Genomic DNA, 15,371 nt, shown 5'->3' with positions numbered 1-15,371 from the left:
CCAAAGCTTTATTTCAGTGTTGTGATTTTTTTGCCTAACTTTTGTGTGTTTAAGGAAATTTGAACAAGAGGACGATTGGTTGTGGTATTAACTAAGGGAAGCTGCATTATTTGGATCTAGATAGTGAAGATTCAGACATATTGGGCAAATCATTGGTAGTTGATTCAAATAATGAGAAAGATATTCGGTTGTGGAATCCAAAACTAGGACATGTATCGTTTGGTTACATCAAAAAATTGTTTCCAAATTGTTTTGTAGACATATATATTTCATCTTTGTATTGTGATATTTGTGAACTTGCAAAGAGTCACAGAGCTTCATTTCCTTTGAATTCAAATAAAAGTCTAGTACCTTTTATGATCATTCATTCATTCTGATGTATGGGGCCCTTCTAAAATTTCAACTTTAGGAGGATCACAGTGGTTTGTTATATTTATTGATGATTGCATGAGAATGACCTAGCTTTGGATGATGAAATCTAAGAGTGAAGTTGGAAGTTTATTTCAACAGTTTTGCAAAATGATCAAAACACAATACAAGGGAAAAATCCAAGTCTTGAAAATTGACAATGGAGGAGAATACATGCAGTTTGAACTTTAATCTTTTTTGGCAGATAGAGGAATCATTCATCAACTTACATGTCCTAATAGTCCACAGCAGAATGGTGTAGGTGAATGAAAAAATCGCCATTTATTGGAAGTAGTCAGGGCTGCTCTAATTGAAGCACAAATGCCGGCTTGATATTAGGGTGAAGCACTTTCACATTCAGTTTACTCCATTAATCAGGTTCCTTCCAGGAAACTTGAATATAAAACACCAATTAATTGTCTGATGGATACTGTAGTTAGTCCCAAAATTGCAAATTTAACTCCTCGGGTCTTTAGGTGTGTAGCTTATGTTCATTTGCATAAGAATGATAGGAGTAAGCTAGAACCAAGAGTTGAGAAATGTGTGTTCCTAGGCTATCCTCCTCATTAGAAATGATATAGATGCTACAATCCTCAAACAAGGAAGATATTTGTTACTATGGATGTCGTTGTAACACCCCTTACCCGGTCATATAATTAACCGAGCAGGAGACATCACATTTTTAACTGTTCTCTTATTATTATTTTTATTTATTTTTTTTACCGAAAATCCGGCAGAGTTTCCTCTGCAATATTGACTTAATTCCATCTGTGAAAAGTAATATCACACTTCTATAAACTTCAACCTCAACTCCCAAACTTCTTTCAACATCAATACAATTTCAATCAAGATTAAACACTTCATAAATTATCTCATTAGTCTCAATACAAAAACTTATACTAATCATCCATATTTACATCAAAATTAAAATCTTCAATATATATCCCTTTCAAACCATATACAACTTTATCTCTAAAACTTTATGTACATGCCAAATTTTCAAAATCAACTTTATATAAAATTTACAAAATATACCCAAGATAAATAATGATGTGACTCTGGCTGGGTTGATGCAGATCTTGATCTATTGCTACTGAGGTCTACAACCTGCGCGAGAAAAAATAAATTCCTACGCGCTAAGCAAATTGCTTAGTAGTGCTCAATTTGTTTTTTATAAATAAAACATTTAAATTAAAATTCATGTAATAACAGTAATTCAAACAAATGACAAATAACTATATAACAAATAATTTGAAATAATTTAAATCATACTATTAATTCACATATATTCATACTTTAATTTCATAATCATTTTCTTTTTCTTCATCATGTAAAAAGTTTTGTTTTCTCTCAGTACTTTTATTTATTCATTAATTTTTTTTGGCCCCTATAAATTTAAATAGGACTATTAAGTCAGATAAAGAAACTGTAACTGTAGGGCACAAAGTGCCAAATAACTGTACGGCTCGAAAGCCGAGTCTATAACTGTAGGGTACCTCATTGTATCCCAAAAATCAGTGTAACTGTAGTGCAGTACTGCAAGATCTGTATATGGCATGCCACACCCTTAAACTAACTCACAATTCCCACCAAACTTACTAGGCCAGACTTTCAATAATTTATAGATTTAAACATGGTAAAAAAAAACTTTCAATATAGTGTAACTGTCAATTGTTCAAACTATAACATTTTATCATATTACAACTCTGCTTTTCAGTATTGTCATATCATATAAATCTATCAATTTAATTCCACTACATAAATTATAAATTCATACTTTAATCATAAATTAATTAACTATTATTCTTTTTATTTTTTTTCCTAATATAATATATATATATATATATATTTTCTATTTATCACAATATACCTTATTTCTTTTTTTTTTTCTTTGAATTTCTATTTTTATCTTATATTATTATTATTATTATTTTTAAACATCATATTTACACTATATCTCACTTTTCTTACTCTTTTAATTTTTTTTTTCATCTAATCTAATATCTCTTTTTTTTTCTACTAATTTTTTTTATTTGTCACTATATCTAAATTATATTTCTATCAAAGAAAATGGAGTCATTTCATTAGATCCATAACCTAAATTGTTTTTGGTTAAATTACATATTAATTTTAAAATTTTCTATCTATTGAATCTATTATTTCTCAAACTTTGATTATACAAAATAATTAAACTATTATTCACTTGGTCTATTTTTACTAGGATAATAAAATTTTCAAATAGAGCATACTTAATAAATTCTTAAATTATTCAAATAAAGTTGAGCACAAACCTTCCAAAATCTTTCACAAGCTTAAAACTTCCTAATCTTCCTTTTCTTTCCCTTTTCCTTTAGAGTTTCCACTTTTCCCTTCCATTTCTTCTTCATGAAAAATAAACCAATAAATCATATTAATACAATATTTCTCATAAATATTCACATAAAAATAATAACAAACATCCCTATATTAAAACCCCTAATATACCTTTAAATTTCCAAACCCTTGGTTACTATTCACCCTCCCTCAATCTTGAATTTTCTCTTTTCTTTTCTTCAAATTCTACTTTGAAAATGTGTTGGGAGAAGATGGATAGTTGATTAGAGATTTTTGGGGTAGAAAGAAAAGATAGAGGAAGAGGGGTTTATGCATGTTTACGGGAAGGAGAAGAAAATGAATGGGAAAAATAAATTCCCTTCCTCTTCTAGTCTTTTCTCCTTTTTCTTTTCTTTTCTTTTTTTTTTTTTTACTTTTCTTTGGTTGTGCCACTTGGCTTTAAATTAAAATTTAATTAATTTATTTTATTATCTTTTTTTTCTTTTCTTTTGTTTTTCTTTTCTTTATTCATATTCTTTTTATTTATTTATTATTTATTTATTATTTTTATTTTTACTTTATTTTTATTTTTGGGATGTTACAGTCATGTTCCACGAAAATGTCATGTTTTTTAAAGGAGAGCTTGGAATTCAGGGGGAGTATCATGATGAAATTTGGACTTTCGTATACGATGAAAGTGAGAGTAGCAACATAACTATTATTGAAGAAGCCACACAACCTACTATTTGTGAACCCGATCACGATCAAATGATGGAACCAAATCATGATGAGGAAGTGTTTGAACTGAATCATACAGAAGAAGTGGATCATGAAGAAGTACCAAACCAATCATCCTCCCAATGTATTTCCATGCCTATAAAAGAGTTACCAAATTGCAATACTAGAGGTATTCCAAAGGCTACTTATGAACCTGATTTTTCTAGTAAAGCCAATTATCCTATGATTAATTTTACCTCTAATTTTTCTGCATCAAATCTTGCATTTATGAACCAATTGTCTGGTGTATCTATACCTAAAAGTGTACAGGAGGCTCTAGCTGCCCCTAACTGGAGAGAAGCAATGTTGAAGAAATGAAGTCCTTACTAAAGAATGAAACATGGGATATGGTTGAATGTCTTGCTGAAAAGAAAACTATTGGCTGTTGTTAGGTGTATACAATGAAATAAAATGCAAATAGTTCAATTGAAAGATGCAATGCGAGATTAGTTGCGAAGGGATATACCCAAGCATATGGCATTGATTATACGGAGACATTTGTTCCTATAGCCAAGATGGATATTGTTCGGGTTTTGCTATCCTTAGCGGCAAATCTAGATTGGCCATTAAAACAATTTGACGTGAAGAATGCTTTCTTGCACGGAGAACTTTATGAGGAAGTCTATATTGAGAAGGAAGTATAACTGAAAACTCAATCGGCACGAAGGTTTCTAAGTTGAAAAAGGTGCTATATGGGTTGAAGCAATCACCAGAAGCCTAGTTTGGGTGATTCACACAATCAATGGCAGCTTTTAGTTATTGACAGAGTAATCAAGACCATACTTTGTCTTTTAAAAGGAAGGATGGAAAAATTACAACATTTATTATTTATGTCGATGATATGATAGTTATAAGAGATGATCCGAAAGAAAGAAGAAGATTGCAAGAACATCTATCAAAAGATTTTGAAATGAGAGACCTTGGTTGCATGAATTGAGGTTTCAAGATCAAAGGCGGGAATCTTCTTGAATCAACGAAAATATGTATTGGATTTGTTGAAGGAGACAGAATAATAGGATGTAAATTTTCTCCAACATAAGGAGGATTGAAGTTGTGTGTGGAATAAGATCAAACTCAAGGTTTAATCTAGGAAATTTATTACAGTCCTAAGGTACTCTCCTAGGATAAGTCGACGTTCCATTCGACCCTATAGCTCTCTTTTAGCTTGATAATAGCAAAATTCTCAATCTATCTCTTGATTGAATCTTTATAACTTGTAAAGATAGATAACCTTGTCCAGGGGTAGAAATAATAAAACCCATTGCTTGACCTGACCAAACTAAAGAAGATCGAGAATAAGTCGATAAAAAGAGTAAAACCCCAACATAAGCAGACTGATTTGAAGCAACTCATGAATAAAATGGAATTAGGCGTCAACATTCTTGGAGTCGCTCTATAATGTTGAATAACCTCAATGAAAAAAAAAAGGGGTAAATTGAAAGCCAACCCAATTTCATATTATTTGAGGAAGAATACCAAATTGCGCCCAATCTGAGCATCTACTAAACCCCTGAGAGATGGGTTGGACAAAGCTATTCTCTTGTTATCTGAAGAGGCCCTAATTCTAAAAATCTTTGTATCTATGAGGTTCTGGAAAAGATGTTGGAGCAACGAGGAAGGGGTAATGGAAGAGACTGAATCGTCCACTGCAGGAATGTCAATAGAAGCCATGGAAAGAACGATAATGTACGTCAAGTTGAGATAGCAAGATTATAGAAGAAGAGAAAGCAGAGTAGCAAAAGCGTAGCAGGAAGAGGAGTGATATATGGAAAACAATTTTTGAAAATAGAAGAAGATTAAAAAAAATGGCACTTATCAAAATCCATCTCTCGAGCTAAGTAAAATTAAATGAAGTCTCGATATTTACCCCTTACCAATCATAGAATAATTGGTGAGGAAGTAAAGGGCACTACAAATCAGTTTCAGACCACAAGGCAACAGGCTCCGATCTTCAAGGCTCATGATGGCCCATACCGTAACAAACGAGGCCAACGCAATAAGAGCCCATAAAATACCTTCAAAGGAGGGCTTGGCTTGGCTGAGACCTAAACCTCAGGAGACAATCATAAGCCCAAGGGACCTAAAACCAGTTAGGCCCCACCACTTATAATATTCATTAGAACAAAACCCGGAAAAGGAGTGAGCATGTTCCTTAAAGGCTGGTCGAGGGATTAAATGGCCGCTTGAAGCCTCGTATTTTCGAAGATCATTTTGCATGGCCTGGCGTTTATGTTAGAACATGGGCCAGAAATAGCACATTCAAAATGACAAAATGGGAGAGAAATAAGAAGGAAAGGGATCAAGAAAACTCAAGCTTACAAAACCATACACTAATCCTAAATTTAGGCCGGACTGTACCTCAAGTCATCTATAATAATTATAATAAATACAAAATAATATTTATAATAATAATAATAATAGTAAAATACAATCATGTGCCTAAAACTTATTGTGATTTATGATGAGACTATATAAATATAGCTTAATACAAAAAAAAAAGCTTAAAGAAATTGTTAATAGAATTAAAGAGTTTCCGCAACAATGTTTCAACGCTAATGAACAGAGTTTCTCTCCTTTTGAGAGTTAACATATGAGGCTTCATCTTTCTCCTTGCCGAATTTAGTTGGTCTCTCTACCCATTTCGGATGGGGATGTGGGTTGCTCCCTTTCCCTCTTCGAGTGATCGGCGTATATATTTTTTGTTTGATTATAAATTTACAAAATTATACTTCATGGGGAGGAATTAGAGATTTGCTCTATTTTTGTTAAGTTTATGATTGCTTGTGTGTGTCTGGTTTTGATTAATATGGAATTCATCTTATTTTTATGAATAAAGTTAAGAAAGTTTACTGCATTGGCCATTGCATGCTAAAGGTTAAATAAATGACCAAAGGAAGACAACTGTACAATCTTTGATCATTTGTCTTGTTCTGAAGGTGGCTTTGCTTCTCTATTTGGATACCTGCTACTTTGATAAGCTCTTTTGGAAACTTTGCTTCTTTGTTTGGATACCTAGTACTTTGATAAGCTCTTTTAGATGTATCTCCACCTGCCTTAGTCAAGGACTTACAAATTTATTTCTTCTTTTTTTGAAAGAAAGGAAGACACGCTATTTGACAATTCTCGCGGATTGTAACTCCCAAGTACTTCTCCCAAAACTGTTGTCGCCCTCTTTCTTGGGCGCTGGATTCTCCTATAGCTTCTTAAAATCCAAACTTCTCTCACGCGTACTAGCCCTATTTCACATATGTTTAGCACCTGCCATTGCCGGCCTGGGCCATGCAGAATCCAAACTTCTAATTCACGCGTACTAGCCCTGTTTCACATATGTTTAGCACCTGCCAATGCCGACCGGGGCAATGCAGGTCTGTGCACTTCGGGCTTTCGAGCTCCAAGTACCCCTGCCTGTTTTTGGACTGTCGAGTACTTCGTAGACCTGCCGAGTGTCCAGGTCACTCCTGCACAAGGTCCCGTCACCAGGTCGTGCTTCTTGACAAGTCAGCCTGCCAGCAAGTCTATTCTCCAGCGTCAACATGACAAGTCTCGCCTGCTTAGCAAGTCTTCCACCAAAGCTCATTCCACCTGCTATCTTTGCACCAATCTGCCTCCACAAGCCATGTGCAAACTCCGTAATTGATCGCTTAATTTTAAAAACATGTATTAAAATGCCTTTAATTAGTCTATTCATTAATTTCAACTGTTAAAATATTTTACTATTTAATTTTTAAATTTTTAAAAAATTTATTAAATTTCTAAAAAATCTACCAATTAATCCTGAGTAACATTTTAAAATTTTTTTATAATATTTAACGAATTAATTCCTCTATCGAGTGACATTTTAGAATTTTTTATAATATTTAACGGTTAAAATTAACAGAGAAATTAATTAATAGATTTTTTTAAATGTTAGAAATGATTCAATAGATTATTTAAAACAAAAGGACCAGTTCTATAATATAGAAACTAAATAGTAAATTTATATATATATATATATATATGGTTGTTCGACAAAAGGTGAAAGGACGATTTTGGTAATTTGATTGATAAAGGATGTTGGTTTCATTGAGGTCAGAAATTAATTTTATCAGCCAAGAATAACTAATGATGCCTAAATATTGATTGCACCCAAACCTTGTAATCATCGATTAAGACCGCACACCAATACATTTTGCCAGGAGACATAATTTGTATGTTCACTATGTACAAAACGAAGTGCACAAGAAAGAATTACAGACAAATAAAAAAAAGAAAAGTGGAAGCAGGAGGAGAGGTCAGAGGAGAAGACAAGACCTGTTTGTTCTCTTTAAAAATTCAATGGAAGTTAAGTTTGGAAAAATCATTAAAAGGCTAAAATTACTGGACGTATCAATACATGTATAACAAGAGCTTGCTTACCACAGCTATCATGATTCATGAGCTCCATCCATTGTCTTCAATACCATTCCTTTAAGACTCTTTGCTAACCAGATAGCTGTCTCCCTCGGAGAAACCTTGTCTTTCCCGAAAGGTTTCAAAACCACAGCAAGCTCTTCCAATCTGTTTTGCTCCAACAACTCAGCAGACAATTCTAGAAGCCCCTCAAGTGCTTCTGCCCTCTGCCTAAAGGACTTAACATCTAAAGTTTCCTTTGCGTGTGCTTCCTCTTCCATAACCAGGGAGGTAGGTTTTGTTGGCTCAGAAGTACCTGATTTTGGAACTGGAGGAACCACATTTTTATTATCCATTTCCTTAGTGCCAGAATGATCTGAAATATTTGATCTCAAAGAATGATCTGACATATTTGATTTCATAGTTTCAGAGCAACTTGATGATTTAAGAGTCACAGGTGTAGTCATATTTCTCGCCTCTAATTCATCTCTTACTACATTCAATAGCTTTCCAACATCCACATTTTGAACTCCCATCTCCACGGTTTCCATAACTGGCTGTTCACTCCCAACACGAAAACTACTGTGTCTAATAACATGTATAACATCATCAAAAGCAGCAGGAAGTTGGGCAGCACTTGGCTTCTCAGTCATTGGGTTTTGCAAAATGACTCCTTTCTCTGGCTGCAAATTCTTTGGGCTAGAAGATGTCACTGAGGCAATTGAAGAAGCAGTCTCCTGAACTGATGATAGAAGTTCTCTTACAGTGAACTTGTCACCACCACTTGATCTAGATGCAAGATTTGATTGTGGCACAGTATCAGGCCTACTTGTAATGATATTATCTTCACAAATCGAAATTTCTTCAAAACTTGTGACTGATGGATCCAGAGTAGCACTTGAACTCACTTTTCCATCACAAACAACAGTATTTTTCTGAGGATAAAGGACCACCACAGGCTTTGAGGTTTCAGATGAATGCGTTACAGATTTATAAGCGTATTCACAGTTTTCTCCAGACAAATTTGATGACTTGGAATCCGAAAGGGAAGCAACTGAGCAGCTGGGTGGATGTAATTCTATGTTCTTTGTGAGCTCAACATCAGGAAGTGTCTGTTCTGTCATGTCAACCAATGGAGTTGTTGCATCATCACAAAGCTCAAATGCTTGGACTGACACTGAAGACGAGACAGAATTACTGCTATCTGTTTGCACTCCTCTGGAAGCTCCAAATATAGCAGTCCGAGTCTCCTCTCTGACCTCCTTTGGATAATGTAAAAGAGGACCATCATGAACTTGATACTGAGGATTTTCAGGTGCTTGGGTCATCTCAGTTGGACTTAACTTAATGGTGTGAGTGACGCCATTTGGAACATCAGTTCCCACCTGTCTTGTCCGTCCAGGAAATGCACATCGCCTAACCAGATTGGAAGGAGGAGTTTTTTGCCTTTGCTTTGCAGGAAGCCCATCATCAACATGCTTTAATGGAACAGATGAAGGAATACCATCATGTCTAGGTTTTGCTTTTGGTGTAGAGTCAATTATGGGTAACTGTAAAGGTATACTTCCAATATAAGTGATTATCTTCACATACATACAAGTGCCTGTTTGGCATGGTGGCCTGGAGGCCAAAACTGCTTTCTAGAAAAGAGCATTGCTTTAGATGTTATTGGAAAATCATTTTGGAAAACTTGTTTTTTTATTTTAATGTTTTATGACTAAACTGATCAAACTTAATTTTAAATCAATTTTAATCCCTTCTAACAAATATAATTAGAAAGTGCTTTCCTCAACAGCAGTTTCAAAGCAATGCCAAATAGACCCTAAAAATAATAGAAAATAATAAGATCTAATTATACCTGCTGCTTTGAATGATGTGATCCCTGAACCCGCTTTGCAGAATCAAAAGCAACCTTTGATGGAGAAATTGTAGGTGTGTCTGCATTAGACTTCAAACAAGAAATAAGGGCACTGGGTTTCTGAACTTTGGGAGGCACTTCAGTGTTACTTCTTTGAGAACCTGCAACCTTTATACGGTTACCTCTCATTGGAGAACCATTTTCTCTAGCTTTTCCTTCTTTTAAGGCCATCATAATACTTTTAATGGTCTTTGGTTGCTTTGATTCAACATTGGATCCATGTTCATCATGATAAGGTTTCACCACCCTATTTTCATCCATTTTAACGGTGCATAAGGTGGGGCTGCTCCCTTCTTTGCTTCGCATGTTCTGGTCATCATCATCTTCATCATCAATAGAAGCTAAATCTGTATCACTGGCTTTGTGCTCACAATTTGAGACCATTACTTGGACATTTCTATCACTGGAAAGCAAACCATCTTTATCGCTACTAGAACTATTACTGTTCTGGCTTTCAGCCATATTTTTCCGAGAATCCTGACAGGTAGAAAAGGGCTTCTCAGGAGAACAGGTCGTTGGGGGAGTGAAGGATGGACGATACTGATCAACATAAGGCTGCAAGTAAGGATGCTTTAAAACCTCTGATGCCTGGACAAAGCAACTCCAGAATTTTAAGATGAAGTCCTACAAGCAAAGATTCCTGAAAATTGAGATCCATATTTAGGAGAGATGCTTACACTAGGTCGATGCTCAGGGTTCTTTCTCAGCATGCCTTTGATTAATGTTTTCCTGCACATAAAAAGATAAGCTATCATGCAGTGATACAATGGTGGATCACGAATATTAGGGATAAAGCTAGAAAGAACAAAGAGCCTAGTGGATGTCTTAGCTATCCACATGGTTGATTCATTAAAGCCAATTCACATGTCTCATGTCTTATTTTGAAGAATGCCTGAAATCTATCTTTTTGCCTGGCACTAATTAAAGAAAAAAAAAATGGAACACGTAAGAGTAGGTCACCAAATGGTTAAAAATCAATCTGAAGATCTGTAGTTGCATCAACAAAATCCACAGAAGCTTTTCTTTGAAAATAGGAAGCTGTAAGTATACCTATATAGTAAGTCATGACCTATTAATTATAACGTTGCAGCCATCGCCAGAGCATGAGCATTGCTACAAGTAGCAATTGCCTAGTGGCCATGCAGGCGAGTATCAAGACAGGTGATCTAATCCCTGATACTGTATTTTATAAAATACATGAGAACAGTAAGTTTTATAACAGTGCATCATGACTTACAAGGCTGGAGAGTAGCAAGAAGGCAAAGGGCCAATTGAGGAACGATTTATCTTACTTATCAGTCCTGCCATGTCCTGTAAGACATACAGAGGCATTTAGTAAGAAGAGAAAGCTACAAATTTCATGCAGCCAAATATAAACAAAGTTACAGAAACCTTTAACAGATGCTTGAGATTAAACCCTCATCATGCATACTTCTAAAGAACTTTAACATTCTGGAATATGCACTGTAAAGGCAACAGTGTTTGGAATCTAAAGCAGTTGCTAATTTCTTGCGTAATATTTTATGCAGTGACTGTAGAACATGCATAATTTGTCACAATGTACAAAAACACAGCTAGTTTGCAACTATTATCAGTCCATAAAAACTGCAATGAAAACAATGATTAACTACAACTAAAGTAAGGATTATTAACAATCACAAAGAAAAAGTCATGTTCCATTTACTGAATCAATGTATACTTTAATACCAACAAGAGTTGATGGCTGACTCCAGTAATAGATTATACAACCTGTTCTACTTTTACATAATATCAAGAAAGATATCATGAACTGCATGTGAACACACTGTTTGGGCAAGAAGCAGCACATAAACACCATTTTCATGAAAATAAATAAATAAAAAAAATCATATCTGGAAAGAAAGAACATGGAATTCTTACAAAAGCTTTAAAGGCAGGGCGATGAGCAGCCATCTCATACATACAGCATCCTGATCAGCAATGAAACATTTTAGCCAAAAACAAAAGGAAGGCACAAAATTTACATATATTATCTGGAAGGGACATACCCAAAGACCAAATGTCTGATTTGAAACCATAAGGAATATCCGCAAGGAGCTCAGGACACATATAATTGGGAGTCCCAACCACCTGCTCATATGGATACAAAACAACTATTATTTTCCTGATAGTGATGCAAATAACTATGACCTCTTACACTATGGAATTACTATATACGTTGATCCCCTTGTCAAATTGTAAATAAATTCATAAAGAATGAGCAGCTGCACTTGATATGTAACCTTAGAGTAAATTTTAAAACATAACTTTTCTTCTCTGGTTTGGGTTTAAACTTTAATGGGATAACATATAACTAAAAAGTGATTTAGTTTTAACATGCTACTTCCATTTAGCAATATTAGGCTCTTTCTTAGATTATTTGTTGTCATTGTTGTTGTGCAATGAAGCACATATGTTCTGACCGCCAATAATAACATTCATATGATAGGACTTGAGAATTTCTTCCCTTGATCAGATTTCTATCATTACAAAAATGAAAGAAGTTTTCAAAAAGGATTCGCCAGTCCACACCCTCATTTTAGTGAAACGATTAGACATGAACAACTATAGTGAAAATTGAAAGAACTAAACTTTGGCCATGTGAACTTCAACTGCACTAGAAAGAAAAATATGTTAAATTCCCACATAGATTTGAATTAGGAGTAATATGCCTCTTATAAAGCCTTGGGAACTTTTTCCCTCTTTGAGCTAGTTTTTGGGAGTGAGTTAGGCCCCACTTATTTTCTTAAGATGGTATCGAACATCTCCCCATCCAATATTCAGCTCTCCATAAGTATTTCACACTTCACATGTTCTGGGTATTAGAGAGTGTGTTAAAATTTTTACATTAGTTTGGATAGGAGTAATGTGCCTATTACAAAATCTTGGGAATCTCTTCACCTTGAGCTAGCTTTTGGGGGGTGTATTAGGCCCTTGTTTTTTATAAGAAAATAGAGTATGGCTGCCACTTCCAAAAGATGAATTGTTACACATTTAATACACTACATTAATTTTACATCTTATACTGTAAGAATTTCATCTTCATGCAATAAGTCTCAAATGCAAAAGGAGATAGTTTGACAACATACTGCTTCATATAGTTCTACACGTTTATTACCAAACAAAAGAAAAAAAGAGGCGAAAAACCTCTTGACTACGAAATAGGAAATCATGCAAAAGAACTTCCATTTCCTCCATAAATAGGCAAATGGCAGTAAGAAACATTTGAAACAAAAACCAATCCATAAAAGAACATATACCGAGGAGGCCAAGTCATCTGCTTTCAAAGTTTTGGCAAGTCCAAAATCACCTAAGTATGACCAATAAACAAAAATTAATAAGTTACACAAGTCCAAGGAAATTGTAACTAAATGTCAGTAAGAGAAACACACCAAGGCGAACATCCTGTTCTTTGGTAAGAAAGATGTTGGAACACTGCCAAGAGAGCACTTAACTCATTCAGTCCATAACATATTTCCAAAAGTAAGAACTAAAATAACATGACTTGTCCATATACTTATTCACATACTTTCAGGTCACGATGCAGAACAAAATTCGCATGCAGATATTCAACAGCTAACAGTAGTTGTGTAAACCACTTGCAGAGTTTCTGAGAAATTTTCAAGAATCATAAACAATACAGGAAGTCAACACTGAAAATAAATTCAAACATATGGACATGGAGAAGGAAGAAAAGAAAAAGGAGAGAGGAATTCAGGTTACCTCCTCAGGAAAATATACCCCATTTGATTTTTTCATTAATTCAGCCCTGTCAGCAATATTGTAAAATAACAATGTGAATTCATTTGTTAATCACTCAAATCCTATAAACCAAATTTCAACTAATTGTTGGTACTCACATGTCACCTCCTTCACAGTATCCAGTGACAATGCAAACGTAGCAACCCTAAATTACAGATAGGAAATGTTCATTCAGTTATTACAAAATTGCAAACACACATAAGAACGTGACAAAAGAACTCATATTTGATAAAGCTTTGGTTTCCTATGATATTTCCCAACAGTACCTTCTCAACCCATGCTTCTTTGAATTCTACAATGTAAGGGTGTTGAATCCGCGCGATAAGAGCCATCTAAATTACATAAATCAGCAACGTTACCATTAAATAAATCAGCATTAAGGCGAAGGCTAAATCATTAGAAAAAGCACACGGCAGATCAGAGGTGACACCAGCAGAGAGACTGAAACCTACTTCTTGATGAGCAGATCTCCTGCATCGTTCAGTTTGCCGTGCAAGTCGGATCTTCTTCAACACATACCTAACAGTTGAAAAAGAAAACAAAAATCAGACACAACCAAAACAATTCATTCAAAAATTTTATATATCTCATTTATTTATTTAAATAAATAGAGACGGGAAGAGAGAGGTACTTCTTCTTCTCGGATTTGTGATGAACGAGAATGGCAGCGCCAAAAGCACCGCGACCGATCTGCTCCATGATCTCATACTGATCCATTCGAGACTCCATCACTTCCTCTCTCCAATCAATTAAAAATGGTCAATGCCCCCAACAAATAAACAAGAAATTTATCGCTCTAAAACAAATATGGAATCACAGACTAATTCTCACATCACAACATTTTGATTTCCCTTTCTATTCTGAATCTCCACCGTATCCTCCTCCTCCTCATAGATCCAGCAATTGAAGAACTACAATGGATTCATTTCATCAGTAATGGCGTCAGGTTGAGATTTTTTTTCTTGAAACCTAAACATTTGGTTCCCGACTTTGGGGTATCTTTCTCTTACTTTTTTTTTTCCTCCCTTTCCTTGCAGTCAACAAAGCACCAGAGAAATAATATGTGTGATTCACTTCTTTTGGAGTAAGAAGACGTTTGTGCTTGAATGTATTTTTCTTGCTTTTATCCCTCTTTCTCGCTCTCTAACCGAGAAAAAAAAAATTAAAAAAGAGTGCCTTTTTGTTCAGCTACATTTGTATCTAGGTCTTGTTTTAGGTAACTACACTAGAGAATGTGGTTTATTCCACCAGTTAAGTGTAGTGAACTGAACTCCCTTGTTTTTTTTTGGGTTCAATTGGCATTTGGCCTGCGTTAAAAAAATGGCATTTGGCAACTCTCTGTCTCTCTCTCTCATGGTTCAGTGGGACTTATGGGGGTGCTTGGTTCCACACCGACAAAACCAGCTGGTCTATACAAGCTTCCTGGTAGTTGAGAGCTTATCTTTTGGCCTTTTTCTTGTTGTTGGGACTTGGAAGTGGTCTGTGAGATTTTGGCCTGATATTCTGATCTTAATAATCACAATTCAAATTTATATACTTAAGATTTGACTCAACCGACTAATCCCCTATTGTATTGAATTATATGTGCACATGGTGATGGTGTATGTCTTCACTTACTGGCCCTACAAGTATTAGTCATCAAATGATAAATTATTTAGATTCTTAAGCTCTCCATAAATATGTTAAAGCTTCTTTTATCTATAGAGACAACAACTGCTTGAATCATTACACTTCAGATTGGGAAAATTAAATACATTTCCATTTCCAAACTAAAACAGGAAAACGAAGTTTAAAGCAATTCAACCTT

General features: G+C 34.7%; 1 protein-coding gene and 1 long non-coding RNA gene across 4 annotated transcripts; both read right to left on the bottom strand.

Moving 5' to 3' along the window:
* Nucleotides 1-1,320: 1,320 nt before the first annotated feature.
* LOC110614173 lies at nucleotides 1,321-2,778 on the bottom strand. Its single transcript, XR_002487746.1, has 2 exons — nucleotides 2,700-2,778; nucleotides 1,321-1,515 (listed from the first exon to the last, which is right to left on the bottom strand). It is a non-coding gene; the product is annotated as an uncharacterized LOC110614173 (long non-coding RNA).
* A 3,514-nt stretch (nucleotides 2,779-6,292) lies between these two features.
* LOC110613085 (serine/threonine-protein kinase Nek5) lies at nucleotides 6,293-14,991 on the bottom strand. Of its 3 annotated transcripts, none has more exons than XM_021754019.2 (15): nucleotides 14,196-14,991; nucleotides 14,017-14,083; nucleotides 13,831-13,896; nucleotides 13,663-13,709; nucleotides 13,526-13,571; nucleotides 13,332-13,412; nucleotides 13,195-13,237; nucleotides 13,063-13,112; nucleotides 11,812-11,893; nucleotides 11,684-11,733; nucleotides 11,022-11,095; nucleotides 10,462-10,513; nucleotides 9,725-10,372; nucleotides 7,894-9,416; nucleotides 6,293-7,099 (listed from the first exon to the last, which is right to left on the bottom strand). In XM_021754019.2, exons 1-14 carry the CDS (start codon nucleotides 14,291-14,293, stop codon nucleotides 7,902-7,904), a joined length of 2,919 nt encoding a protein of 972 aa, XP_021609711.1. In that variant the 5' UTR covers nucleotides 14,294-14,991; the 3' UTR covers nucleotides 6,293-7,099; nucleotides 7,894-7,901. The 3 variants fall into 3 exon arrangements, with proteins under 3 accessions (XP_021609711.1, XP_021609713.1, XP_043811816.1); XM_021754021.2 differs by lacking the exon at nucleotides 6,293-7,099 and having other exon boundaries at nucleotides 7,614-9,416; nucleotides 14,196-14,295; nucleotides 14,396-14,991; XM_043955881.1 differs by lacking the exon at nucleotides 6,293-7,099 and having other exon boundaries at nucleotides 7,614-9,416; nucleotides 14,196-14,989.
* Between the last annotated feature and the right edge of the window lie 380 nt (nucleotides 14,992-15,371).

The sequence above is a fragment of the Manihot esculenta genome, chromosome 4, assembly GCF_001659605.2.
Source record: "Manihot esculenta cultivar AM560-2 chromosome 4, M.esculenta_v8, whole genome shotgun sequence".
Classification (NCBI taxonomy): domain Eukaryota; kingdom Viridiplantae; phylum Streptophyta; class Magnoliopsida; order Malpighiales; family Euphorbiaceae; genus Manihot; species Manihot esculenta.
The sequence above is the reverse complement of the archived record's forward strand: the minus strand, read 5'-3'. Positions and strand labels throughout refer to the sequence as shown.